Source organism: Nelumbo lutea, chromosome 2 (assembly GCF_056320005.1).
Source record: "Nelumbo lutea isolate HS-2025 chromosome 2, American lotus-T2T, whole genome shotgun sequence".
Classification (NCBI taxonomy): Eukaryota; Viridiplantae; Streptophyta; class Magnoliopsida; order Proteales; family Nelumbonaceae; genus Nelumbo; species Nelumbo lutea.
The window spans coordinates 16867004-16893836 of NC_142685.1; the positions used below are offsets into that span (position 1 = coordinate 16867004).

General features: G+C 38.1%; 2 protein-coding genes and 1 long non-coding RNA gene across 4 annotated transcripts; 2 read left to right on the forward strand and 1 right to left on the reverse strand.

Moving 5' to 3' along the window:
- Positions 1-737: 737 nt before the first annotated feature.
- Positions 738-1654, forward strand: LOC148868869 (uncharacterized). Its single transcript, XR_016106446.1, has 2 exons — positions 738-828; positions 941-1654. It is a non-coding gene; the product is annotated as an uncharacterized LOC148868869 (long non-coding RNA).
- A 4792-nt stretch (positions 1655-6446) lies between these two features.
- LOC148868870 (uncharacterized) lies at positions 6447-7984 on the forward strand. Its single transcript, XM_088971316.1, has 4 exons — positions 6447-6848; positions 7156-7248; positions 7384-7521; positions 7603-7984. Exons 1-4 carry the CDS (start codon positions 6627-6629, stop codon positions 7642-7644), a joined length of 495 nt encoding a protein of 164 aa, XP_088827442.1. The 5' UTR covers positions 6447-6626; the 3' UTR covers positions 7645-7984.
- A 4997-nt stretch (positions 7985-12981) lies between these two features.
- Positions 12982-26434, reverse strand: LOC148868871 (uncharacterized protein At2g39920-like). 2 transcript variants are annotated; one of them, XM_088971318.1, is made up of 6 exons: positions 26183-26430; positions 25667-25713; positions 25450-25571; positions 24446-24896; positions 16705-16905; positions 12982-13419 (listed from the first exon to the last, which is right to left on the reverse strand). In XM_088971318.1, exons 3-6 carry the CDS (start codon positions 25496-25498, stop codon positions 13203-13205), a joined length of 918 nt encoding a protein of 305 aa, XP_088827444.1. In that variant the 5' UTR covers positions 25499-25571; positions 25667-25713; positions 26183-26430; the 3' UTR covers positions 12982-13202. The 2 variants fall into 2 exon arrangements, with proteins under 2 accessions (XP_088827444.1, XP_088827443.1); XM_088971317.1 differs by having other exon boundaries at positions 25450-25713; positions 26183-26434.
- Between the last annotated feature and the right edge of the window lie 399 nt (positions 26435-26833).

Below are 26833 nucleotides of genomic sequence, written 5' to 3' on the forward strand. Positions count from 1 at the left end.
AGTATGAATTATGATAATGCATGTCTCTCTCAACATTCTATTGGGATGGTTCCAACTTTGCTTCATTACCACCCTCATACATCAAAGCATTGTTGGAATTGCTTCTTTCATTAACTGTTTCACCAATCAGCCTCGAATTGGATCCCAATTAGCTGAACCTGGTATCCTTTGGATTAGCATTACCCAGCGGTCAGCTGGTTCGGATCCCAAGTCCAGATCATCTGGTAAGTGAGCTAATTTCCATATACAAATTATACATCAACTGCGGTGGGGGACCCTTCACGCCGTCGCATTTTGCTACAAGTTTGGTATTGAATCTATTGATATCTGGAGAATTCGAACCCAGACCAGACGCTTTCAACGGTACATCGGCTGATAAAATGGGCCGGCCCAGCACAGCCACGTGTCACGGCCGCACTGCATGTGGAACTGGAGGTAAGAGTAAAAGTCCATAGACTGGCGTGGCCCACAACACGACAAGGCACAACTTACATTATTTTAGTCATTTTATTATTTTATATATTAAGTATTGTATATACTAAAATTTATATTAATGAATTATAAATTTTTAAAATTTATTATTTATCTTATTATTTTTTTTCATTTTGCCTTTTATAAAAAAAAGGATTTTTAACAGATAAAAGCAATTTTTTGTCTTTAATATCAATACAAAATAATATTTTTATATAATAACTAAAATAAAATTTTTTTTTGGAAAAATATCAAGAAAGGGCAGTGGATCGTCTTCCTCCTCTGCCTCTGTATTCATCCTCTCCCTCTGTATTCATGCGAATGAATCTGCCTGGGTTATGATAATGTCAAAATGAGGTTCATGCAAAAAAGAAATAATTTACAAATTGTGCCGGAAAACCGCTTAATTGGCCGAAAAATCATATTGCAGCTGCTGATGTTTATTATTATTTTTTTTTCCAATTTGCAGGATATAGAAGCTTGGTCCGGCAACATCTTGATATTGAAACAGTGAGATAGAGGTTGGAAGAAGGACAATACTCTGGTTGCAGCTAAAAGTTCTTCCGTGATTTCTTCTCCTCTTAAGCAATGCGATTATATTCTTCTCCAAGAACTCGTCTGTCCTCTACCGCAACTGTACTTCGAGACGTCGTCAGAAAGGAGATGCGAATCCAATACCATCCAAAATTGAGCCGCCGGATCCTACTATAAACGCAGTTCAATCTCTGCCAAAACTTCTACTACGACAAGCGTAGATAAGAAAGGGGAGCAACGACCAGGTTCTCCGACAAGGTTTCATCGGAAAACAAACAGCATAGTAGAGCAGTCCAGCGAAAAGGAGTTTCGGGTGCCTGCACCATCGAAGCGGGTGGGGGAATCTGTGGAAACAGAAGCTGTGAGCTCCAGGCAAGCGAGGAAACGTGCGAGGAGGTGATGGCAATTTTTGGCGGTTTAAGTTTTTATTTTGTAACAAATTTGATTTTTGTTGTTTATTTTCGCTTTCTGCCCCCTCCTACGCTAGTTTGCTTTCTTGGACGTGAAGAACATTTATTGGCAAAAAAATACAGAGGCGAAGGAGGAAGATGAGTAATAGTGTCTATTGCCCTTTCTTGATATTTTTCAAAAAAAAAACTATCTTATTTTAATTATTATATAAAAATATTATTTTTTATTGATATTAAAGGCAAAAGTTGCCCTTATCTGCAAAAAACCTTAAAAAATTCACAATGATTTTTCAGCATTTCTCTAAAATTCACCTGAGTTTTTATTTTTCAAGACTCACCTTTTGTTAAAGCACCATCACTAACATAAATTGTCCACGTTAGCATAAATACAATTTGCATGACTAAATTGCCCCTAACTGGCGAATTAGAGAAAAAAGATGTTCATTTAGGGTCTCTCCCTACCGATTTTCACTCTTCCTCTGTCGCTCAGAACTTTCTGCATGCCCTTCTGGGTAAGTACGATCTTGGGGTCGGAAATCCGACCAAAAGCACTCTCATTGGCGTTGCCTTGGCTCTGCCCATGCCGGAGTAGAATGATACGTCGAGGATGAAGGTGTTGGGGTTAGCAGATCAGTCTTGTCGGGGTAACCAAGTGACCCATTAAGGGAAGCAACTTGGGCTTCTCTGGACCGTCAGAGGGTGTCCTCATAACAACGAATAAGAGAAGAATGGAACAGTTTCGGGTGCGAAGTAGGGAGAGATGAGGGGCAAGTAGTAGGGCAAATGACACGTATAGGCGTAATGGTTGCCATTAACGCAATGGAGAAGTGGAAATAAGAGAATATGGAAAGGTGGGTGGTGGGTAAGGGAAAATCATGGAGTCATTTGTAGTCCAGCTCCAGCATTAAGAAAACAAGAATAATGGGCGTTAACATATTCGTCTGCTATTCAATAACTTCGGTTCTCAGTCTGGTGAGAGAGAGGGGCAGAGAGTAGTTCAATGAATGATATAGTCTTAAGAGCAAACAAACGAGATGAGTTCTAATCTATCATCTAGACCCTCCTCCTAAGTAAGACAAAGGAATTAGAGAAAGATTCGTTGTACCATTCGCATGGGTTCTAATCTATCATCTGTCCATTCAATCTACTCAATCGCTCCCATTGCCAGCAATTATCAATTAATTTGTTTAGAGGATTAGTTGTTCAATTATCAATCGCTCCCATTCAATTTCCGTCTGATGCCATGCCAGAGCAGAATGAACGAAAATGGGCAAAAATGAAGAGTGAACCAGATAAAAGAATATGGCAATCCCAAGTTACGAAATCAGATAAAACATAGCCTTACTGCATGAGGATTCAAATTTCAAAAGAGATCGTACACATCAAGGAGGAGAGGAGGTTGGGAAAAGGTTTGGTTGAGGTTGATTTCTCATTTGGTCTGAAGGAGGAGAGGAAGAGGAAGCGAGGGTTTTGAATCCTTAACTTCTATGGCATCAATTGCTATTTTCTCCTCTTTGCGAAGAAGAAGAACACTGTCCTCAGAGGCTTTCTTGGCTCCGGTCCAGCTCAGCAACGTCGCACTGGTTCAGATGCTCTTTGTCATTGCTAATGAGATTGAGTTTCTAGAGGAGCACATTTACAATAACGAAGGGGAAGTTGAGCCAACTATATCAGTACTCAATGGCTTTCTCACACTCACTAGATATTGCAGATTCTTGCTTTTCGGATTTGAGGAAGAAGAAATGGGTTCTAGGAATCAAAAGAAGGCATGCAAGGGTCTTATTTATCAGGAAATTGGAGAGACCTTCCTTACAATTCCGAAGGATTTCTGCTGCTCAATCTCATTGGATTGATGAGAGATCCAATGGTAATTGATGTAACCGTTTTCGGCCACGTACCAATGTTTTGTGATGTAAAAATTTTTTGGCTAAGTACCTCGTCATTTGACCTGGTGGTGGCGTGCCTTAGTGATGAGTTACTTGGTGGTGAACTGCATACTGACGAATTGCTTGGTGGAGAACTGCCTGGGGATGAGAGCTACCTAGTGGCGAACTGCCCGGTGGCGAACTACCTGGTGGCGAGCTGCATGGTGGCGAACTGTCTGGTGGCGAACTGCCTGGTAGCGAGCTGCCTGGTGGCGAACTGCCTGGTGGTGAACTGCCCGGTGGTGAACTGCCTGATGGCGAGCTGCTCGGTGGCAAACTGCCCGGTGGCGAACTGCTTAGTAGCGAGCTGCTCGGTGGGGCACTGCCTGGCAGAGAGCTACCTGGTGGCGAACTGCCTACTAGGCGGCCGATGACTTAGAGAATGGTGGAGCTCCCTGGTGCGGCGCAATCCGACTGCCCTCAACATGAGGTGGTCTTCTTTCCTTTGTAGGCAGTGGGAGCTGAGGAACCTGTGAGAACTCCATCTTTTCCTCCTCTTTGTAGGTGGCGGGAGCTGAAGGACCTTCGAGAACTCCATCTTTTCCTCCTCTTTGTAGGCGGCAGGAGCTGAGGGACCTACGAGAACTCCATCTTTTCCTCCTCTTTGTAGGCGACGGGAGTTGAGGGACCTGCGAAAACTGAATCAGAGGTCTCGGGGGTATTTTCCCGACAGGGGCTCTCCGACGCTTAAGTTAGCACTCTTATTGTGGAGAGCTTTTAAGATAATATGAGAGAGCTAGAGAACAGGGGTTACTTCCCTTTTTCCATCCCTCCTCCCCTTTGGGGGGTGAGGTCTTTATATACCGGAGTCCTCATGGGTTAGGTGGGTGAAAAGCCTCCAAACGATAAGACTCGTCACATCCTGTCAGAACCGAGGTACGGTGGTGAACTCCTCGAGGCCGTCAGGTTGGCGCTTGTGTCAGGCGGCCAGGTCGGCGCCTGGGCCGGATTGTCAGGGGGTGCCTGCGTCAGTTGACAGGTCGGTGTCTAGGCCAGGTCGTCAGGTTGGCGCCTGTGTCAGTCGGCGGGTCAATGTCTGGGCCAGGTTGTCAGGTTGGCGCATTATGGGCGGCCTGGCCAGATCATGTGCTAGGCCGGTCCAGGTCGGCCAGGTCGCACAGGCTGCGTGCCAAGCCGCGCGCAGGCCGCGTGCAATTCGCGCAGGCCGCGCACCAGGCCGCGTGCAGTTCACGTGCAGGTCGCGCGTGCCGCGCGTTAGGCCGCACGCAGGTCGCGCAGGTGCACGTTAGAACGGCCAGACTAATGCCCGGGTGGGTCACCAACTTCATAAATTTGTTGGCTGGGTATTTACCTAATTGTCACGAGATGCCACATGTCATAATTTTACTGGAGGGCTAAATCTACCCTCATCATTAATCTCCACCGGTCATATATATGATCGATCATCGATTTCTGGGTGGATGGAAGAAGTCACTCTACTTGCCCAAAGACAGGGCAGATGCTTTCTCATATGGTCTTGTATATTTTGTTATTTATTTGAAGGATAAAATGGTAATATACTAATAATTATTAGCCCGTTTAATATCCAGTTAGTGACGTGTGGTGAGTTTTAGACGTTTTAAAAAGTTATGATTGATTTAAAAGAAATATTGAAAAGTCACGGTAATTTTGGATAATTATCCTATTTATAATAAATTCAAATTATCACATCAACTGATTTTTATTTCGAAAACTGATGTGCTTACATTTCAGTGGGAGTCACATGCGACACGGTCAAAAGATATGTTTTCCCGAGTGCGTTCCCAAAAATATCCAGCCCCACAGGTTTTATTTACATCTTGGTCTCAACAAAAAGGCAGTCATCTGTCAAAATTCAAACTCACACATAGACCCAAGGAACGGTCACCAACTCCTTGATTGTAATCCAAGCATATAACATTAGTGAAAGAGGAACTTCGATTCAGTCCTTACAAAGAATCGAGTTCACACCGTCCTTATTGCAGTTTGCGTTAAGAATATCTATTCGTAAATAAAAATATTAATACAGAGATATTTCCAATACAGGGTTACAATTGTATGTGAAGACAGTACGAATACAGTCTTGTGAGGATTAAATCCGATCATGTAAACGAGCAACGGTTTTTGGAAACATTGAAAAGTAACTTCCTGAATTGGGGTGAAAATATCGGAATTAAAAATTTTTACTGAAATCATGTGATTTTGGTTAAATAAATAAATAAATAATATGTCATTGGACTTCAAATCCATCAATTCAAACCGATCCATCGGGCCAGAGCGTAGTAAATAAGGCACGGATAAGTGTCACGTTTGATCAGGACTCTGGAGTTGTCTTTTGGGTCTGGGCTTGTGATTGCCTCCACCTGGTAAATTCACCAAATTCCTCCCATTTTCAGCGTCGTCATCTCAAAATGGGCCAGTTTTTTTTTTTTTTTCAACGTCAACCCTGGTGTGGTGGGGCGGCGGGCGGAAAAATTTTAGCTGTTAGGGCCCAATAGCATGGCTGTTGAGAGAATTTCCAGGAATGCTACGTTATCGTGAAAATAGGTAAATTAGTAATTATATCTTAATTTATTTTATTAAAAATAAAAAACATAGGCATGAATAGATGATCTACTCAAAAACGTATCCAATTCAAAAACTGGCAATTGGATTGGATGGATCGGGTTCGGTGCCACCATTCTGACCATGTCACATTGCTGCAGTCAGTGTCTCACCATCAAAAGAACAGCCGAATAGTCAGTCATCGTTTTTTTCTTCCTCCCCGATGATATTACTAATAAGGGTTAAATATAAAAAAGGAGAAAATGATAATCTATTAACATCCGTTAAAAATGTCAAATTACTGACATTAGGTTTTGGATTTTTTGAAAATTTATGTATTTAAGTCTATATTTGATTTGAAGGAAAAGATAGAAAAAAGAAAGAAAATATAGAAAAATCTTATAAAATTTATATAGATTTTTCTGCTTTTTCCTATCATTTCTTTCAAACCAAACATAACTTCAACAAAAATTCATGGTGATTTTTAGAAATCATGTCTCGGTTGGGATTCGGACTTTCGTATCGGTTGTCAGACCTACGAATAGTAAGTGGCATTTAATAAGGGCCCTACCCATACACATTCAGGAATCAAAGGACGTTTTGGATAAGCCTGGCTGTGTAGAAAGAAAAAGGGAAAGCAAGAAAAATATCTCGCAGGAGTTAAGACAGCTCCCACGTTCCCTTTATAAATATTGGCCCTGACCGTCCCTGTGTGGATTATCCTTATCGAGATTCGAGAAGATAAATCGATAATTGGAAGGAAATGGCGTGCAGTAAACCGAGCCGGAGCGACGTTCCTCTATCAAGGGAGGAGGCGGCCAGGAGAGAGGAAGAAACGAGGGAGTATTTCCACGGAATCGCTCCCAAACGCCACACTAAGCCTCAGCGCAGCGAGTACTCTTCTAACTATGCCGACGATTTCCCTAATTTCGATCAGAATATTCCCGAACTTGCCAAGTTTCAACAGCTGGAGAACGATCCTGAGGTTCTCTCTCTCTCTCTCTCTCTCTCTCTCATGCTGATTGTTTATATATCCATATCAATTTTTTAGAAATTAGATCAAGTAGCAGTGGTTTCAGATCTGGCAGAAGCAAAATATTTGAGTTGTCATCCGATCCGGATGGAGCTAGACCAACCGGAAAGGACCGGTTCTTGAACCCTAGCATTTAGCAACGTCAATGTCACTTACTGTTTCTTGCCTTCAACTTCAATTAATCTAAATCCTGTTGGTTGGCTGGTTGCTTCTTTTGTTTAATTGATGTTTGTTTCGCTTGATTTGTTGAATATTGAAGAAACTGGTTTACAATGGGAGAGAAGCCACAGAGGAATACATGGAGACCGAGTACTACAAAGATCTGAACTGCGTAGACAAGCAACACCACACAGTATGCAAAACAATCCTTTCTCCTGTTAATCACTTCGCGGATTTGACGGTGCTTTTGTGTGCCGATGGTGGTTTTTCTTTTCTTGTTCTTTTTTCTTTGGGCAAATGTTTTGATTGATCTTTTTTTTCCCTATAGACGGGAACGGGTTTCATCAAGATGGATAACGCGAACGGTAATTGCTTTAGACTGGCACCGGATTCGGATTCCGGCTACCATGCTTCGTGCAAGGGAAATCCGGCAACTAACGACTGGATTCCGGCAGCAGCTGATATGGTAAAACGGAAAACGCACGTTAATATAATCTAAGTGTTGAGAATACGCGACTGACGAATCCTCTGCTGTTTTACGTTGCAGATAATTTCGGGTTCCGACAAGCCCAATAGGAGCGACAATTGAATAAAAGGAAGAAACTATTGATTTCTTCTAAATTAGATGATGAGAATGACGACTGCATTGCTCGAATAATTGTATGCACAAAATGCAATGATACGATAAAATGGGCATGCTAAATCTGCATGAATACTTCCCCGTGTTGTCTGAGTAATGTGTTAAGTTCATGGCTATATGTCCTCGTCTGGCTGGCTCACTTGCTTACCAAAAGAGCTCTTTTTTCTATTTCAAGTGTGTTCACAGTTCACTTGGTCTGTTCTCTGTTGTTCCAGATTTTCTTTTCTCAGCACTCTTAACTGATTTTACCTTGAGCAATTGATTTTAATGAAATTTACTCTTTAATCAACATAGAACATTTAACTAATATATAAGCATAAATATAACTATGTAAGACTTGGATCGGATTGGACCAGATGGTCAGATCACATAAACCAGAAATGGTAGGCATTCTCTGTCCTAGTTAAATGACGCTTTTCACAAGTTGAACGGAGTAACTACCCAATGACACCATGACCCATTTGAGTTTTAGCACTTCGGTTTTTGTTCCGGTCTGAGTCTTACAATATTGATTTAAATAGGTAATATTGACTTTTGGGTTGGGATTAATCAATATTCAATCCATTTATAAAACAGTTGAGTTCAGGGTGTTCTGTATTGTGGATATTTTGTGGATTGCTTGGTTTTGAAACAAGTAACACGTATGTTTTGAAAGATGATTTAAAAGTAGTGTTTTCAACCTATTGATGATTCGGACAGTTGAATCATTTGAACCATCAACTAGTCTTGATTTTAGATCTAGTTTTGTTGAAACTCGTTCAGTAAAAAACATTAATTTGATAAAAAAAACCATCCAACCTAGGTAGTTCAACCATTGACCCATTCGACTCAATCACGGGTTGTGGGACGCACATATTACGTGTAAATTTTCAGAGACTATAACTTTACACCATGATGCTTGATTGGGGTTATTTTTTATTTTAGGTAATTTTTCGAGATCTATGTGTCCCAATGGGCCAAAGGTGCCTTGCCCTGCTATTTTACCAGAAAATTCTTTTAGGGCCTCAATTGCAATTTGTAACATTTGTTAAAAATAAAATATAAAATAATATTTATATATGCATATATTACATCTCAAAAATAATTATCATTAATAATGATAAAATACACGTTTATACATACCTACACACGACACGATCAAACCGGTCACCTACGACCCGAAGACAAAAGCAGGTTAGCCTTTAGATCAATTTTTAAAACTTTGTTTAAGAGCATAAAATATTGCAATTTCTCTTACATATCAATATCTCGTGAATGAATCCACACCACAACTAATTGGATGATCACTATGAGGTTGTGTGGTACTATGGACGTTTATTTAATAAACATTTTGTATGTGATGTATCTTGAAAAATGAGAAAAGGGGTTAATAAATGTTTTTTGATGTTTTATGTTTAGGCGCCATTAGGCACCACATAAGCTAAACAATAAATAAACCCCTTGGTGTTGGGGGAAACATTAAAAATGAAGCTTCCCCCTATTGATTGGATTTTACACAAAACAAGACAAACATTTATTTAATTAGTGTTTTACCAAACAGCATTTCGGAATAAGCACATGGGTGGCAGTGAACTAGTTCTGTTTTTCAAATAAATGACAACGGAACGGATTATGCGCGATCTAGTGCTCCCTGTTGGAGGACAGCTCGAAAGTCGAGCTAGCAAGGTCGCCTAGTCGAGCTACAAGAAAAGGAGGTCAGAGTGTATGGGGTGCTTTACCCGGTGTGGGCACTCCGATGCTTAAGTTAATAAATTGGAGGTTTTTGAGAGAGTTGAAAGCAATATTGCTAGAGTATTGAGAGAGCTGAATCACACATATCTTGTGAGGCTGGAGGCAAGGCCTTTATATAGGCGAGTTGCCGTGGGCCTCGCGATGCATGTCCGAGATCCTCAGCCCGTTTGGTCGGTAGTTGGTTTTGCAACCAAAGGCGGACTCTACGCAAGTTGATAAGGCTTATCCAGGTCAGTCCGAATCGGGCAAGGAGAAGATGAATTCCATTTACGTAGTGTCGTGATCCCGATGAGATCGAAGACAGTTGGCTTGCTTTTGGATAGAGGTTACGTGGCATCTCGATAAATTGTTGCATATAGTTGAGTTATTCAAGCCTTGGTCTCTAACTGGGTGACCCGAGGTGTGCAAGATGACTAGGATTGCTGAGGTCACCGAGGTCACTGAGATGTCACCTCTTTGTTCCATGACTCCATGTCATCACATCATTTGACGGGCCAAATTATTCCTCATTAGGAACCAAACATCATCTATATGTAATATAATAAATATTGAAATATTTTATTTACAATTTGACTAACAATACATCCACACTACAATGCAAAAATACGAGTGTGGTGTGGTTGAAATCACATGGTTTTAACCACACCATAATCCAGTGGATTCAAACACACTACACGTTAGAGAGACCACACTACCAAAATCAAGCAAAGAGTAGTCCAACCCCTGAAATCAAGACTATCCTAGATTTGCAATTTTGGCTGATTTAACTTGAGCCTTACCCAACCCAAGCTTTTTTGCATTGGTTGTGCTTAAACTTTCAGCTTCTAGGATGGGCTGAGGCCTAAAAACCTGTGCTTGAACCAAAACCAGTATCATATGTAAAAATATGCATATTTGAATCCAAGTTTCTTATTTTTAAATTGAATAAAAGCCTAGATAAGCATGAAAACGTTTAAACCCATCTAAGTCTGTATAAGCCCAAGCCCATCTCAATTTGTGTTGGATTTGGCCATGACGAGGCTTAGGTTGGCAAACTCAGGCTTTGACCTTAGATTGGGCTACACTTTGATCTGATGTCCTGATCTTAGGGTTGGAGTCTGTTTTAGCCATATACCCAGCCTAACTTGCATAGGTTACACCCCCTATCTTATTCTGTGGTTCATAGATTCAAAAGAAGGATTTATCATTCATCTTCCTCACTCAGGCCTTAGTTGTCCAATGAGGGCCTAAAGAAGTTCCTTTTCACCGCTGGAAAGAAAGATTAGCATTCATTCCACCACTGGTAAGAGAAGGTGAAGCACCATTGTATGGATAGGATGCAAATGGATCGAATTGAATTCAGATAGGGGTATACCCAAATTCGATCCGATAATGTAAATCCTATATCTAATCTGATCCAATGATCTAACAAATCCCACAAAGATCAATTCAAATTCAAACCTGTTAAGAATGCCAGATATCCGAGTCTGATTGGATACGGGTGATTCGAATTCAATCCAATTTTGAAATGAATTCTATTTTTAGAACTAATCCGATCTGGTCCTATTTGAAAATCCAATAAGAAATATCTGAAATCTACAAAATAAAATCAAATTTAAATTTGAATTGAATGATAATCCGACCCATTTGCACCCCTAATGTAGAGTTTGCTTGAATATAAAATTATAGAAAAGTCATTACCTTTGAGCTGCATCAAAAATTTATCACCCTAATTAGATTCTTGATAAGGATGTCATCCCGTCATCCTCATGGAGTTGAGCCTTGCAAGATTTCTAATCGGGAATGACCGACTAACTTCTCACTCTCACCAGCACTGGTCCGACTACTTGTATTGTGAATAAAATCGCATCAATTGAGAGGACTCGCCCATTCACATTCTAACATTTTTGTTTGCTTGGTTATTGGTTATTGCCATTTACCTTTTGATTGCAATCTGTCATCTAATTTGCTTCAGCGCTGAGGTGGGTACTTTGAGTAAGGCTGCAAGTTGGGCTGGGTTGGCCCTAACCTAATCTGAAAAAGTCAGGTTGGGTTGGGTTGGATTAGGTTGATATTCAAATTAGGGTTAGGGTTGAAATGTATGAATTCGAATTTATTTCGGCTTGGATCGGATTGATCCGATATCATACATTGATTTGTTTATATGCACGATAGTTGTATAGTCCCTACTACATACTATCATTTATTTCTTTTAAGATAACCACTTCACTAAGTCCTAATTGTAAATACCAGAACCTTAATAATATTTTTTATGTTTTTTGAATATTTTATTCTTTATCTCCTCTTTGTTGTTTGCCACCCCTTACTGCCCATAAAAGATCCATTATAAGCTATAACTCATAATAAATTATAATCATTTCAAACACTTTTTTTTTTTATTTTGTACTTAAAGAACCAATAAAAACATCAACTAATAAAACATAGAAGTTGAGTTAAGATCTGAGATTAAGAAGTTCTACGAGATATTAAGGGATGGGAAGAAGGTTGGATTAGGCCCAACCTGAGCCCAGCCCAACCCAAAGTTGATTTTGGGTTGGATTGGAGGGTTGAAGGAATTTAGTTAGGGTTAGGATTATGGTTAGGTAAGTCGGGTTGGGTTAGGAAGGGTTGGGGGTTTAGAACTTAGGATTGGACTAGGGTTGGCCTCAACCCGGCCCGACTTGCAGCCCTAACTTTGAGTGATATGTTAAACGAGATCCAACAGTAGGGGATCAGCCTGGGAAGTACACAGTAAAATTAAATATTGGATCATGCCGAAAGACGATAACGGAAAAACTTACAACGAATCAATCGGTATATAAACATAAAGTAAGTAACCAATCAGCTGGATTTATTCAGACGGGTTGTAATTGGTCAAAGCCTTTGCGGAATCATATATTTCCGGCATCATAGATTCTCCCTAAAACTTTGTTCTTTTTTCTTGCACTTCCAACATTAAAAGTAATCATTGTGTTGTGTGGCATTGGGGAACCATCTTCTTAGTTCTTGCAAATGACTTAAATACCCAAGGCCAAAAGTTGAAACAGTTGTATCATTTGCTGCTGAATTTCTCCTTTCGCAAGAGAAGTTCGGTTTGGCTTTTGCTTGTGTGCTCTGAACATTCTACTCTTACATCTCTCTCAGTTATTCCCTTTACATGAATGACCTAATTCATGATCCAGAATCATGCTTGCTTTTAGTGAAACGAATAGCAATTTCGCATTAGTTGTTGACTTTTTTATGGTGACATGTATGAATATATGGAGTATAAACTGCTATACAATTTAGGAGTGAAAGGTATACGTAAGTCCAGCCAAAAGTTAATTGAAGAAGCCCAACGATGCTTTCGTGCCTTCTACTTTTAAAAGCTTAAAATCCATTACCAGATTTAAGAGTAGAATATGTTCGAACTTCGGAGCGCATAAGCAAAAGCCAAACTAAAGAAAAGCTATGGGCTTCGAAAGTACAATGGCATAAGTTCATTCAATAAAATAAAGCCAAGAGCTTTCTTTGGGACAAATTCTGAGTTTTCTAGAGATAGGACACGCACAGACGGGAATCTCTATAAAGTCAAACTTTAGCAGCCAAAAACTTCATTCTTGGAAATAGATGCAAATAAATCGTGTACACTATTATTCTCCCTTGGGTAATTGACTAATTAGGTTTAGATTACGAACATATAACATATTCATGAAATAAAAAAAAAAAAAAAGAATCTGTTAATTACATATTCACAGTAGGCTTTACAATAGACCATTCCTTATCGGCATAAATGACAAATCACCTAGAGACGCATTTTACTGTATTTGTTCCAATGTTCCATTCTGAGGATCTAGCATGTAGAGAATAGAATTCGGATTTGCAAGCTTGAAATTACGTTTCCCTAAGCATGGACCTGTTAAAGCATCCATCCTGCTGCTAATAATGCTTGTGATACGGAAGCCTCGACTCCGTAATTCTGTTCTCCTTTTAGAAAAGAATTCCCAGCTATCCAGTTGCATTTCGTCATCCAAACTGCAAGAGGAATGATCTTCAACCAAACTTGTGGATGACAGTCTCTTAAAACACTTATAACAATACCACATGAACATCTAAAAAAAAAAAAAAGAGACCATGCATTTGGGAAAAAAAATGGGGTACCGATCAGAATGACAAACCATGAGGTAATGGGTTTGGTTATGAAATAAGAGCAGATGAAAAGGTGGAAGAGGGAAGAATTCTATTTTAGGGTAGAGCCATTGATCTGTTTTATGAAGGTTTTAGTCATCTGGGGATTTCTTTGCAGTGTCTTGGGAGGGGGAGTGTGGTCTTTGGGACATCTTAGGTATTTGTTGATGGTATAGCAGGGGTTTAGAGAATGAGCCTTGCGGTTTACGACTGCCTCTTTGTTTTCTTTTGGTTTTCCTTAATCTTTTTTGTATATTTTTTCCTTTAATGAATTTATTTTCACTATCAAAGTAAGAACAGTTATGGGGTCGACATATCCTAGTTTACAAATCAGACCATTATGGGGAATATATAGATGGGCTTTTCTGCATCTATAATTCCCATGTCCTTGCAACTTTGTATACTTCCCCCATCCTTTCCAATCTTCATTGATCCCTTACATTTTACAAATTGACTGCATTTGTGCCCTTGTTGCTAAAAGCAACCTAAAACTGTTAAGTTCAAATAATGATATGACAATGACAAAATCAGCCTTAAACCACTGAAATTAAAAAGGGAATAAGATTAATTATATATTTTAATTTAGAATCCATTATGTTGTTCATTTTCTCAATTCTTTTGTTTTCATTTATTTCCATATCAGAGGATTTTGGGGTTTCAAAATGGAAAAAAAGAGAGGAAAAAAAAAACAAAAACTAAAAGATTTCTGAATTAAAATAAAAACAAAGTACATAGATTTTGTTCCATAGTGAATTTCAGGTGGATTAAGGGCAGTTTTGTTACTTTGTGATTATTAATGGTTTCAAGTTGCTCTTAACAGGAGGCGGCATTACAGTCAATCTATAAAACATAGGGGGATCAATGCTAATTCAGAAAATATATAGAGAAATATGGTGGTTGAAGAAGGCTGGATATGGAAAATATAGTGGAGGGAGACTCAAAAATGATAATAAACTGGCTACAAGAGAAAACTCGAGGGATGTGGCAGCATCAACATACTATGAGAGAAGACAACCAAATTATAAGGGTAGGGTCATTTTCATGTGGTTTCATAGATCAGCAAATGGCACAGCTAACTCACTAAACAAGGGGTAAACAGGGAACAAATTTATTGGGGGTAGTAAAAATGAAAGATATTTGGAAGTTATAATGTAACATAGAAGGGGTTAAGTGGATGATGTCCAGCCTAACAAGATACTACTGTGTTGTACATAAATTACTTTCTCATAAGTTATAAAGACGATAGTTAACAATATTTAAAAAACATATGGAGAATATATAATATTGCTAAAAGCATAAAACATGAGGGACCACAGATGCAAAAGGCCCTATTAAATCCACCAAGTATACCCAACTAAAGATTCACCCAGGTCAGCACAAGTTAGAAATCAACAAAAGGCAAAGAAAAAGTGAATGAGGTAAGTCTGGTTCAGTCATGCCTCCAGCATCTATCAAAGGATTAAGTTGTTGAGGTTTCCTCTCATTAAAAAGAAAAGAAAAGAAAAGAAAATGTTGAAGTTTCTGACAACAAGGTAAATCTAAAAGTGATTATTGATCAGAAGTTGAAAAGCTCAAGATAAGGACTAAAGATGCCAAGTAACCAGAGAACTCTACCTGCCAGAATATGTACATATAAACATATGAAACAAAGACAGACAACCCAGTGATTTAAAAGGTGCCCCTAGGCACACAGGCGAGGCACCTCCTAGGTGCAGCCCTTTCAAAATGTGCACGCCTGGGGCGCCTGATGCGCCTTGCGCCTTGCGCCTTGCGCCTCAGCCCAGGCGTGCGCCTTTTGAAAATTTGACGCTTTTTTTCTTTTTTTGAACATAGCGGCTGGGTCAGGGGCTCCGAGAACCCCCAATTTGGTAATGTTGTTCATTCATTCATCCTAATAAAACGTCTTCTTAAAAAGCAATTAAAACTATAAAATCATTATTTTTTGTGCGAAAACTAAAAATTTAAGACCTAACGTGGACTTGTTTGGGCTTCACTCAAGGGGCATGGCACAAAGGCGGCTCGTAGAATCAGAAACGTAATATGTTTTACATTACATTAGCTACTTGAAGTATTGCAATTGAGTGAAAAAAGAGATTACAAGTTTTACATGCTCGAAAATGTTTTATATGTTTGATTTTATTTTTAAATTCTCATTTGAATATGCTTTGCATCTTATGTTTATGTATTTTAATTTTAGATAATAGGTTTTTTAAAACATTTATTTTAAATTTTAAGTTTATATTTTTTATTAATATTTTTTTGAACTTTTTGATTTTTTGAATTTTCTGACATTTTTTTTTAGCATTTTTTTGTATTTTTGTGCCTTGCTTCAAAAAGGCGTGTGCCTCGCCTTGCTCCTTGTGCCTCAAGCGCAAATTGACCCCTGCGCCTTGTGTTTTTAAAACGCTGAAACAACCAATGGTAGTCAAAATTCAAAAGAGAGGTCATTTCTTAAGGTTGGAATCTTAACCACTAGATGGTCCAAGGAAGAAATCTCACAACCAAAGAAACTAAAATGCATGCACATTAAGGAGTCCAAAAGCTCTTTGTACCCTGTTCAAAGGTAAAGTTTTAAACTCAAAATTTCCTTCCTTTCTTCACTTTTGGTTTTAAAGATGCAATAATGGATTCAATATCACAGAATCGGTCGATAACCTTAACTATTGTGCTTATAGTACAGGCAAACACACACAAAGGCTACAGTAACTACCTGAGAAATCTATATAGATACACATTGTAGAGAGGTTGGGGTGAACTCTGGCTAGTTTTTGGGACTTCTTAAAGGACCCATTGGCAACACCCCAAGGCTCATAAAAGCAATATGTAGGTACCCCATCATGAACTTCTTCATGGAGGCTATGATAGCCATGAATATGATCACCATGGCCAGAAAGTTGAGAATTCAATAGATTACCAGTGCAACTTGGAGACATAGCTGCATAATATTACTTAAAAGCTTCCTCACTTGTTCAAACAAGTTGACTCACTTACTTGATATTTCCTTTTATGTGTGGTGTATATGAGTGGGTAGGGGGATTGATGCAGACTAGCATTTAATGAATTTGATAGTTAGTCCCTGATTCATCTAGTTGTCAATTTACATAAAAGGACATGAGCTACTGAGCATCTTACCTCATGATCAAAGATGACCACCCTACATATCCTGCAGAAATGAGTTCTCTTGTGGTATCATTACGCTGTTTCTCTGGCTTTCTAGTGATAAAAATCAAAGACCACCCGCTAGATCGGAGCTTCATTTGCAATCTCAGAGAAAGCATGTTTGCAATATACTTTGCTTCTTCAGTCAAATCACTCCCATCATGTTGGCCAGATCTGTATCAAAGAAGATAGAAAAAACAACCTTTATATCAGCATGCATGATCAAAGAGACTTATGCACATATCTGCCTCCAGAAGGTGCACAAAAGAGGCGACAAACAGAGAATTAAGATATACACCACTATTACACATTCAACAAATACAATCAAACAAAATCACACTTTCCCCGAACCAGCAACCCCCTGATAAAACTGAATCCTTCCAACCCTCTTGGTAAGAAACCCACTAGATGGTTAGCCAATCTAAGGACGCAGATGAATGAGCTTTTCATCCTAGCAGCCAATGTTCTTGTCTCTCTATTATAATGTAGGAGGATCCAAGGAACAACAGAATCTAAAGCCATCCATCCAATTACTACTTCAGTCACCTTCAACAAGCAAGCAATCCATTCCCCAAGAGAACCCAATTTTAGTCAATGTAGCAACAAAAGGACACCGGCCTCAAAATATCAATACCATTTGTCTAGTTTCTCCTCTAAAAGCACCTGGGGGTCCGTAGTTGCAACTCATCAAACTTCAGTTTCAGATATCTGGCCCCAGAGGCTCCCATACTAGGAAAAGGCTGACTATGAGGGCTACCAGACACTGCCTTCTAATGATATACTTCAGTTAAACCCTTGAATTCCTTCCTCTTGTTAAGGCCATTGAGCAACTATAATGATTTCAAGGTCTACCATTATGTTTACATCCTACTTCTTATCATTGAAGATTCTTGAAATTCTTTCTGCCCACACACTCCAAAGAAAAGTATGTGCATTCTGTAGAATCTTCCTCTCCGAGTAGATGGTGATAGGAAATTGGAGTACAAAAGATCCAATAGGTCAGTTGGGCACCCATTGGGATCCAAATAAAGGGAAAAAGGTGGTTTCATATGGCATTTGATAAAGAACAAGCTAGCAATAGATGATAAGCATTCTAGCCACTTCCCTGGAAAAGAATGCACACCTAAGGGAAAAGATACCAAGATTTCCAACCTCATTAAAGCATCTCACCTACATTGTAATCTTGAGGGTTGTTTCTGAGCATAAGGGCTTTAATGATTTGTAAAGTAAGACCACATTCACAATGCTTTATCAGCAAAAGGTTAAGGGAGAAAAGAGGGAGAACTATCCAACAAATTGAATAACTACACCCTAAGATCATACTCACCAGGAAGAAGGAACATAGTTTAAAGCATTTATGAGGTCAATCACCTTATCACTCTAATGATCACAAATTGACCCTTCTAAAACCAAAGTCCCAATATAAATCTGACTTAAAAAGTCATTAATGGGTTTGTAAAGTCTGGGGCACCTAAACGGGGGAAGTCTCTCCTACTAACCAGCAGAGATCAAGTGGGAAAATACCGAAAAAGAAAGAAAAAGAAAAAGAGAAAGAGACCAAATTTGTGTGGTTTGACCACGAGGCCTACATCCACAAGAGGGACCAATCCACTACAAAAAATCTGGAGAATATAAACACAGTCAACCTCTCCTCACTCCAATCCCTAAACTAATACCACATGGTGATGGCTTAAACAAGCCTAAAACTAACAATACCCTAGATATTGTATATATGTACACATATTGTATATATGTACACATATTGTATATATGTACACATATTAATACAAAATGGTGTATGGTCAAGCGTTCTCCATGCGCTAAAATGGAATCTGCACGTGTAGAAATCACACATGCAAAGGTTCCCATGTTAAATCTCATTTATCCATTGGGTATATAAAATAAAGGATTTATTCACCTGATAAACTGCTGCTTGGTGGTACAAACAGATGGATACACAAAGTAAAGGATTTGATTTATCCGCTGGACAGATCACAGTATTCCTGCTGCCTGGTGGTACACTGGTACATAAGTAAAGGTTTGATTTATTCATTGGATAAACAACTGGATACACAAAGTAAAGGATTTGATTTATCCAGTGGATAGATCATGGTATTCCTCCTACGTCATAATGATTGCATTTTCAGTTCTTCTCAACCCCTTTCTTCTCACAACAGACCTAAATTAAAACTTAATATTAAGACCTTAATTAAAACCATAATCTTAATGAAACCTTTATTTTGTTAAAGGTTTAGTTAGATGTGAGATCTTTTACCTCTCACTTTCCCCTCAACTCCTATCTTCTTGCAAGACATAAACCTTAATTTTAAATTATCAAAAAACTTAGTAAGCTTAGTTTTAACAACATATTTTAACACAACTGACCTAAATGCCAATATATATATATATATATATATATATATATATATATATATATATATTATGTGGACAAAACATAGCCACATTCAAGAGAAACTCATGGCATTATTTGTGGCAAAAATTTACCTCATGAGTACACGGAACTCAGGATACCCTGCCTCTAGAATCTAGATCACTAAAACAAGTTGGTATATTTAAGATTTTTGGGTTAATACCACAAAACCTCTTATCAATTTTGTCACTAGCAACATTTTTCACAATTTATATTTGAGCTTTTACCTTTTATAAAAATTAATAAAATTAACTAATAAATTAAGTATTTATAGTTCTGTAATTCAATGGCCTTCTTTACTAATAAAATTAAGTAATTATGGCTCTGAGATTTAATAGCCTTTTTGGAGGGAAAACTTTACTGTTTTGGCTTTGCATAAGTGAAATATTTTTTTTATTTTTAAATTTTATTTTGATCTTTATAGGAAACAAAAATTATTTTCTTTTTGGATTAATTTTGAAAAGAAATGCAACTTTGCAACAAGTTTTCTTTTATTTACAAGTGCATACAAAAAAAAAAATTGAAAAAAAAAATATTATTTTATTTAAACTTCCATTTTGCCATTTGCACACAATTCTAATTCTGAGATTTCTATACCAAGTGGTTAAGGAGCAATTTGTCCTGTCATTAGCCCCTGCGAAGCAGGGCCCCCCTCGCTAGTATCATCATTAAAAGAAAAACCAGAATACCAGATACAACCATATCTTCTACACCTTCCCTCAAACTCAAAATAGTGAACCAACTTGAGTTTTTAAGGTTGAATATAAAGAAGGAACTTAACAAAATATAGCATGCTGGAGGAAACAAAAACAGAAGAGGCCAAAAAGTTGGAATTGACCAACAGAAAGCCAACTCAGGCATAGAATTACCAACCAAACCACTGGGTGAAGCACTAATCAAATGCTTCCAAAAATCTCTATATAAAACACCAATAGATGCTCAAAACAGAAAGCTACCTATAATCACCAAACCACAATCACAAACCAGGAGAAGCACAACACATTACCATGTCAAATAAGTGAAATAACTGAAACTAACGTAAGCATCACTGCATCAGAGCCCAAGCACCAGAGAGATGAAAAAAAACAGATAACGGGACCAGATTATCAAACCAGAGTTGCCATCGGGCAACCAACTGGAGAAAAAAAAATCCTATAAACCAGATCAAACAAGTAGAGAGCATATCAAAAAACCAGTAGTGACCAAGGGAAGTCAACAATCATGAAACCAGTGCATGAACACCAAACTGGAGAAGTAAAGAAGAAGAAGCTACCAAATAGAGAAGCCAACAGCGTTATTGAACCAGATACCAAAGCAATCAACCAAATACTGTAATAATCCACCAAATCAGAATACCCACTTCATAAGTCTTCTTACTTTGCTCACAAACAAAACAATGAAAATGCAAAATAGGAACCTTATCTAATGCCTGAGCTGCTAGCATGACAGCTTTACTAGGGCTGCCCATGGCAGGTCCAAATGTATTGAGAAAACTGAAGGAATCATCCAAAAGTTACTGAAAATATATGAATCTGATTTCCAGATTTGTTCTTTACCAAGCCTATAGACCCTTCTAGAGATCCCAGCTGATGGAAAGTCCAAACCCAAGGAATTGATCAAAAAAGTCCAAACCCAAGGAGTCAACTATGAAAAACAAAAAATAACCTGATTAATTTCAGAAAAAAAAAATGAAAAGCCATAACCAATCATAACAGCTTTTAAAAATGATCCAGAAATGTAAAAATAATCTTAGTAGTCCTGTAAAAACTACCTCTTCATAAGAAAAGTATTTGAGTTATGTCTAAAGACCCTCAAATGGCAATCCAGAAAATGCCCTGAGGCCTGACAAGTGATCAAGTAGACCAACCAGAAATTTGGGCATAAGAAAATGCAGTGAATCTAAATCCCCCTGCTGAGATTCTTAAGATCAATGAACTATGGGATCACAATTCATGCAAGATTAATTTCCGAGATTTCCAGACCTGAAAACTTGATATAACACCCTCAAAATTCTCAGAAAAAATAGTGGAAAATCCTTCTGTCCTGTAATGCTCTTCCTCATTAAATGCTATATTTTCAGCTTAAACAAATTCATTGCATTAACTGTCTTTCTTTCCCAATCACATACTCAGCTGAAAATCCTGGAACTTGCAGTAACTCACTCCAAATCAATTCAGTCCAAACCTTGATGAAGACCATTAATGATTAATTTATGTCCGAATCCTACACTTGCTGTACTAACAAACCCAAGATCTAAATTGATTGGCAAATAGAAAATAGAAAAATAAAGCAACTCAAGAGTCAAGAGCACAAAATTTAACGTGGTTCAACCATTGTATGTGGAAAACCAATTTTTACTGGGATATATGTGAAAGGTACAAGCCAAATCAAGAATCCATCATCACCTGAGCTACTAACAGGCATTGCCAAAACATTGTCAGCATCATCAGAACTCTCCCCTTCACTAGCAACATTTGCAGAACCAAAGGTCTCTTCAATTTTCTTTTTCCCCTTATTTTTGTGTTTTGAACATTTTTTTCTAATGTGCCCAACCTCGTGACCCTTTTTTCTTTTGTTCTACCTCTAACAATCAAGCCATCTGCCTGATTCTCAACATGATTTTCTGGCACCCGCTTTTCAACTCCCTATAGTTTGAGGCTGCTTTAACATCCTCCAAAGAGATACTATCTTTCCCATATAACATGGCATCTGTTAGAGAATAAAAAACCGATTCAGGGACTTCCCTAAATGGATTTTTTTCTCTAACATGCCCCTTCCTCAAAAGCCCATCAAGCTTGAAGCATGGACAAACACAAGCCCACTCATACCTTGTATTGAAATTTAATTAGTTATAATGGGGGTGACGAGGATCGAACACTGGACCACTTGGTCAAACAGGCTCTAATACCAATATACCATCTCATGGAACAGTTCAACCTAAAAGCTTAAGCTTTTGGGAGAGGTCCCTGAATAGGTTTTAATTATCTAATAGGATCAATAAAATGATCATATGAAGGAGGTAACAAACATAACAGAATAAGAGTTGTCCTCATCTTCAACTTTCACATCAATATTTTTCAAATCTTAAATTATTCTGTTGAATCCATCAAGGTGATCTTTGATGGACATACCTTCTTTCATCCAGAGAGTGTACAATCGTTGTTTCAGCCAGTTCATCAGGGATTTGATCATGTACAGAGATTCCAAATTGAGCCACAACCTGACTGTCGTAGTCTCTTCTGAAACCTCTCTCAACAACCTCATCAGATAAGCACAATTGAATAGAAAGCACTATGTGCCCAGTCCAAGAGATCCTCCTTATCGTCTTCTGACATTGTCACCAGTAAAGCTTCCTTCCCTTTCAGTGACTTGAGTAACCCTTGTTGCACCAACAGGGTGCACATCTTGATACATCACAAAGTAAAATCATTTCTTCCATCAAATTTCTCTACTTCATATTTCACCGCTGATGCGGCTCTTGCCACCATCACAAATACAATCAAACACCCAGATGCTCTGATACTAATTTGTATTTTGTAGTGACAAAACAAAGATCTAAACTGATTGGCAGACAGAGAAATAGGGAAAAAACAGAAAAAATAAAGCAACTCAAGAACACACAGGAATTTAATGTAGTTCAGTCATTGACCTACATCCACAAGTGAAGATAATCCGGGAAAAATCACTATGAAAAATACTAGGAGATCATAGAGTCACTCTCTAATTGCTCTCACAACCTCAGTCCCAAATCTCACACTCTCTCGCCCTGCTTTGGCTATGCATACAAAACCAAGAACAAGAAACTTCTCTTCTTAATCATTGCCACACTAGAGAAAGAAGACCTGAGCATTTTGGGTACTCAGTCATAAGGGTTAGAACCCTGACTTTGCACCTTTCAGTCTTAGCCACACATGCTGCTTTTACTAGACACAGATTTGGTTAAAAACAAAATGCAAAAGCAATGGGCTGTGCCTCCAATTCAAGACATTCTAGCACTAGCAGGGCTAATGATAACTAACCTGTAGAGATCATGTGGGGAAAATACCATGGGTGCTGAAGTTTCTCATTAATACAATACAATGCAACACATTATCAGTTTTCAAAGAAAAAATGAAGTGGGGAAAATACCATAAAAACAAAGAAAATAAAAAATAGAGAGAAAATAGATTTACACGGTTTGGCCACAAGGCCCATCAACATGAGGAGGGTCATTCTGGTATGAGAAATCTGAAGAATATAAATACATCCAACCCTCTCCTCTCAATGTATCATCTCTAAACCAATACACTGGTGTCTTAAATAAGTCCAAACATAACAATCCCAAAATTTACACATAAACCCAATATACTTCCAAAGCTACACAACCACCACAGATATGTAATAATTTATTAAAATAAATGCCTCCACAACCTCCAATAATCCTAATTCACCTGTTAGAAATAGAACCATACCTGATGAATCTATAAATAAAAAAAAAAAATACAGATCATTATAGTTTCCAAGGGCACCTTAGGGTCATCACAATAGTTGAATGGAGTCCCAACCTGTCTGGTCAAATCCATATACACTCTTGACAACCAAATGCCAAAGACTGTTTGTCAGCAAGAAACCTTTAAATCCACTTTATTAGTTAGTATTTCTATCCCCTAGTTCTGCCTAAAGACAATGCTTAGTATTTCTTTCTCCTACAAACCATTACCCAATTCGCCAAATAATCCTTTTTTGAAGCCCCAAGCTCCTAAAGCAAGTCCTTAATAATCTTCTCAATTCACTTGATGATTATCATAGGAGGAAGAAAGCCTAAGACGGACAAAACTGGACAAAAAAAGCTGAGCTTGACAAAGGAAGAGGGTTGTATCAGGCCATACGTTCTCACAATAGTAGTAAGACATATGCATCCAATGAGAGAATATGAGCATTTAGAACTCATGTGGTCCCAAGCCCAGATAAAGGAGGAGGGTTGTATCAGGTTGACAGCCAGCACTAAAACTTTTGCCAAACTCTCATGGTGTTGGATCCTGATAATGATGATTTAGAAGTCATGTGGTATGCCTTTATGAATTTAAAAAATAAATAAATAAATAAACAACTATTTCTTTTGTATGATAGCAGTGAAATAACCACCAAACGACCAATTTTGAAGTTAGATTCCATTTATATTTATGATTTTTTTATGGGATTCATTTACATTTATGATGCATAACAGTAATTTTCACAAGAAGGTAGACAAAAGAGTCCAACAATGCTATCGGCATCATAAGACAGTGGTCTTAGAAAAATTACCTGAACAGTAAGGGATGGGGACGATGAGGATTAGATGGAAATATATCATCTATATCAATCAAAATAACATCCAACCCATCATCCTGTGGTGTCAAATTACTAAAGTAGTTCTCAGCTATCATTATGGTGAAATTCAAATCTCGTAGATATTGACCTTCTTTGATGTATGAAATGGCATGTGCCTTGCATATCGTTGGAAACTCGGCCACTTCCAAGTTGTTAAGCTCCGCATGTAGAGTAAAACTCTTGCAATAATCATACTCAACTCTTGTTTCCCGGAGCTGAACAACCCCAGAATTCCTACTTTGACAGGATTGTAACATGAGAGTTAATGCTACCAGCAAAGTGATAAACAAAACCCCAACTGTTATAAGTGCTGCAACGAAGATTGTTGCAGCTAATGATGTGAGATAGAACCCTGACTCTATCAGATAACGGCTGCTTCCCATGTCTGCATCCAGAAAGAAGAAAGGATAAAGTAAGAAATGCTGGGTCATCTAATTTCAGCTAAAGATATCAACAAAGAGGAAGTTTTTTATATGAACCATAAGACCAATATATCACCAAGGATTCTTGGTATCAGCCATGCTGCACATGCTTACCAATACATATGGCGATGTACAGACATGTAAAGACATTGGTCCTCTCAAAGGTTAAATTCCAAAATCAATGTCATGTGTTGTCTTTCAAAAAAAATAATAATAATAACACTGGTGATCTTAAACATCCAAGTTAGTTCTTTTGCTGTACCACTCCCCATATTATTTCTGACCTCCAAAAATACATCCAGTCACATCAAGTTTTGTATATAAGATCTCTTAGCAAGGACCCATTGAAAGATAGAATAGTGGATCTCATTCCCATCTACAAGCACCATGCCAATCAATATGCCACTGGTAGCAAATTTTCATGATCTATCAAATGAGGTACTTTAAAAACTCCATCAATCAAACAAGTCCCATGCACCGAAAATGAAAATCAATTAATTACTAGGATTCACATACCAGAACCGCCTCTACTCGAAAGACTTTGAGTAGAGCTCCCACGCTCCATTTGACTTGCCAGAGAAGACGGCTCAAACAGTCTAGTTAAAGAAATAGCTTATTGGGATGGATATAAACCCGACCTACAATGGAAGGCACAGACAAAGAGACAATGAGGACATACTTCATGCATCCCTAACATCGGCTATCTTGGCAACTAGGAGAGCCAGAGTTTCACCAAACACTGTCTCGAAGGGACTCCAGATCATAGCTCAGATTATATGCCTGCCACATTCATAAAAAGTAAAAGTCATGAAAAAACCCCGATTTTCATTGAAATGAATTCAAGGAATATTTATCATGACAAATTTTCCATTTGTGGAAAATGGCTATCGACACTCGAATTAAATGAAGTCAGACTTTCTATAACAAACGAAATACAAAGAAAATTTGTTAAAGTAAAATAAAATGTAAGTAGCCAAAGCAAGGAAATCATCTTGTATATGGAAGTTTTTTTTTTTTTTTTTTTTTGTAAGACTTGTATATGGAAGTTCGATGAACACAAATAAAAATAAATAAATAAAGTGTTGTAAGGAACTCAAACATCATATTCTTTTAGCAGTATAGCATCCTATCTAACTAGGGAATGGGAAAAAAAAAGGATGATGGCAATAAAGAAACCGAAAATGCAATTTTTGTTTTCTGTTCATAATGAATTTACTGATCCATCAAAACTTCGAAGAAATAATATTACCTGAGAATGAGATTGAAGAGGTTGTGATTCCTGAACCAGGTTTGGAGAATAAATAGAATCAGTAGACACCAGACAGATATGTAGACATCTACAACATTAACCATCACAGCTGGCTTAGCCATCTGCTCTCACGAGATAAAACATCAACCATAATCAGCCTCCAGGAGAAACGGACATGGTCGACGGAAGATTATTATGCAGGGCTAGCCAGTAACCCGTGGTCATCAATCATCAATCATCAATTCATCATAATTAAAAGGATTCAAAAATATCACAGTAATTAAAGAGGATAAATTTCACCAAAGTCACCCTGCATTTTGGGTTCCGTAACACTTAACCCCCTAAATTTGTTTTGCACAGAAAGACTCAGAACTTCTGGATTTCAGCACTTTGCCCCGCCACTAAGGAGTGCTGAGACCATCATGCCAATCCAAATACGATTTCATCATGCAAGGTGCCAACAATGTGGTTGGTAAGGTCCTAGTGGAAATTTGGAATTTAATCAATAAAAAAAAAGAGAATTTTCAATCAATTATTTGTATTTTGGCTTGAGTGATAATTTGGTCCTCGGACTTTAAAATATAACAATTCAGTATCCAAAGTTTAAAAATGTGAGATATTTGTCATTAATCAGTTCATTAATCAGTCACT